Source organism: Poromitra crassiceps (genome assembly GCF_964638095.1).
Source record: "Poromitra crassiceps genome assembly, chromosome: 8".
NCBI classification, from domain to species: Eukaryota; Metazoa; Chordata; class Actinopteri; order Beryciformes; family Melamphaidae; genus Poromitra; species Poromitra crassiceps.
In genome coordinates this window covers 20,463,458-20,465,957 of record NC_139629.1, presented here as the reverse complement: position 1 = coordinate 20,465,957, position 2,500 = coordinate 20,463,458, and the positions used below count along the sequence as shown (strand labels likewise).

Sequence of the window (2,500 nt, the reverse complement as noted above, 5' to 3'; positions counted from 1 at the left end):
GCCATTTATTTCCCCATAGACATTTCGCAAAATGTTTATAAAAAGAGTTTTACTGGTTCAAACCAAACGGTTCAGCTAACGCTATAATCAGGAGAGACCATAGAACATTTCACTCGGACCAAAACTTTTTTTTTTTTTTTTTTTTAATGTTTTGGTCGGAGGGAAATGTTATGTGATGTCTCCTGTTTCTAAATATATCTGTACCGTTTGTTTTGAACCAGTCCACCCCTTTTATAAGCATTTTACGAAATGTCTATGGGAAAATAAATGGCGGATGAAAATCTCTGGTACAGTGCTGAAGCAGGAAGTGCTGTTCCACTTTGGCTCTCTATTAGCTGTTGCTTACAGTCATAGAGATTTGTTTTCTTCACTGCTCAACGGGCTAAAATCACTTGAGGGAAGCTGTGCCACCCAATCAATACAAATATGGTCTTCATTCATAATTCGTTTCATGTCACCCAACGTAGATCCTTAACACCTATTAGAGCAACAGAGAGAGATGGTGTAATTGTGACTCACCTGAGGTCCAACCACACCCGGAGGGCCAGGAGGGCCGGTCTTGCCTTGGAAACCCTGTGGATGACAAAAGAAGAAAGGCAAGGGGTTGGCATGACATTGGCTATAGCAGAGCATGTCTCAATACATGTTTAGTAAAGAGTTCTCCTCACAGTCTCTCCTCTCTGTCCAGGGTGTCCAGGCAGGCCGTCCTTCCCGGCAGGGCCCTGAAGAACACAGACAGAGAACATCTCAGCACCATAGCTTTCTGCTGGCGTTCAGGAATGTGGGTCGTTGTGCACTTGTGTGGTGCGTGGCTTTGTACTCACAGGTGGGCCCTTAAGTCCTGGGAATCCAGTTGGTCCCTGAGGTCCTGGCAGACCCTGAAACAAACGACACATGACTTCTGCTCAGTAATCATTTTGTCTCCGTTGGAAATAGATACGAGTTGAAAGATGGTGGGCGAAATAGAACTTGAACGTCAGAATGATGGATGGTACATACCCTCTCACCGAGAGGTCCTGGAGGGCCGTCGCTTCCTGAGTTACCCTAAAGAGGCATCGGGGCAAACGAGGAAAGATCAATTAAACTGATACACAAAATAATGAGGTCCAAACAGCTTGGTCGTTCGTAACTGTGTCATTAGAACATTCTGGGCACCTTTGGTCCAGCTTTTCCTGTGGGTCCTCTTGGTCCTCTCTCTCCGCGTGGTCCCTTGGGAGAAGAAAGGGGGGCACAAAGTGATGAGAATTATGCATAAAAAAAAAAACCTTAGAGATATTCCTGACCCAGAAATGTCCTGCTCTCCATCTCATTCCCTCGGGACATTTCAGCTAGCCGTGCGGGGGGCTGAACGCCAACGGGCCACTCAGGTGTGGTGCTAGTAGGCGAGTGTATGGGAGCACTGGTCAGATGGGGGAGACTAACCGTTGGTCCTCGTTGTCCTCTTGGGCCAGGTTTTCCTGCTGTTCCCTGTGGACACGAAGAACATAAACAAGGATTAAAAGGGTGGCACTCTGCCCAGTAACAGACCACACCCATAGACCCGTGTAGACGAATGGATCTAACAGCATTATATGTATATAGGCCAATAGGCCAGACACAACTACACACACTAAGGTCAATATAATGGAGCCTTTAGGCTTTCAGGGCTGATCATTTTCCCATTAATTAAAAAGCAGTTCCTTCTCAATTTCCACTCAACATTTATCATGACTTACATTTGATTTGCTATTATCTTCGAAGAACGTTATAACCAATCAAATATGCACAATACACTGTAATGATTCCACAGCAGCATTACAGCTACAGTTGCTCGATACAACTTTAATGAGAAAAAAACAATGACTTTATGGCTATGTGGCTTTTAAGAGGTGCAAGTAACTGCTGTGAAACTGTATTAATGCCACCATCATCCCTCTCTGCCTGGGAGCTGGCTCTCATAAACCTCGGCGAAATGTTTTGTGAAGATGAAAAGCTCTGCGTGCCTTGCTCCACTCATGGTAACAAACCATTACTCTTACAAGCCAGCTAATGGCCCCCTCGCTTAAACAAAGAGAATGAAACGTTGCTCCAGCACCACTAGGTGATAAACAGCCTTTTTTGGCCGGTTTGGATGCTCTTAAAAATGAGTTGTGCGAGTGGCAATGAAGAAGGAATACAATTGTCTTTTTGTCCTTGGTGTAGTCTTGACTTTAGAACCGTGCAGCTCCCTCTGTGCTTGACACATCTGGGGCAGAAGTCTGTCTCCAGTGCTGTGCCCGTAGTGACTGAGACCTCTTAGGAATGAGAATCTAAGAATGAAAAGTGTCCGTGTGTGTGACTGAGCAGTACTTTGCTCGGCCACAGCTATGCCGTTTTACGTGCGATCGGGCTGAAACTTTCAGGGAATGTAAAAAGCACCCGTGCGGGTGACCTGGCGGAGCCCGATTTTTTTATTAGGTGATTACCCTAATTACCTAATGATGTGATGTCATCAGTGATGTCATCAGTCTTGAATTTCTGC

At 45.5% G+C, this 2,500-nt stretch overlaps 1 protein-coding gene across 2 annotated transcripts in view; it reads right to left on the bottom strand.

Moving 5' to 3' along the window:
* Positions 1-2,500, bottom strand: part of col5a1 (procollagen, type V, alpha 1) — a 134,219-nt gene that overhangs the window by 25,643 nt on the left and 106,076 nt on the right. For both annotated transcript variants that reach the window (XM_083641810.1, XM_083641811.1), the window contains exons 33-38: positions 1,423-1,467; positions 1,156-1,209; positions 1,000-1,044; positions 825-878; positions 669-722; positions 520-573 (exon numbers count right to left, since the gene is read on the bottom strand). In XM_083641810.1, the coding sequence (XP_083497936.1) occupies positions 520-573; positions 669-722; positions 825-878; positions 1,000-1,044; positions 1,156-1,209; positions 1,423-1,467 (306 nt within the window). The remainder of the gene's footprint in view (positions 1-519; positions 574-668; positions 723-824; positions 879-999; positions 1,045-1,155; positions 1,210-1,422; positions 1,468-2,500) is intronic.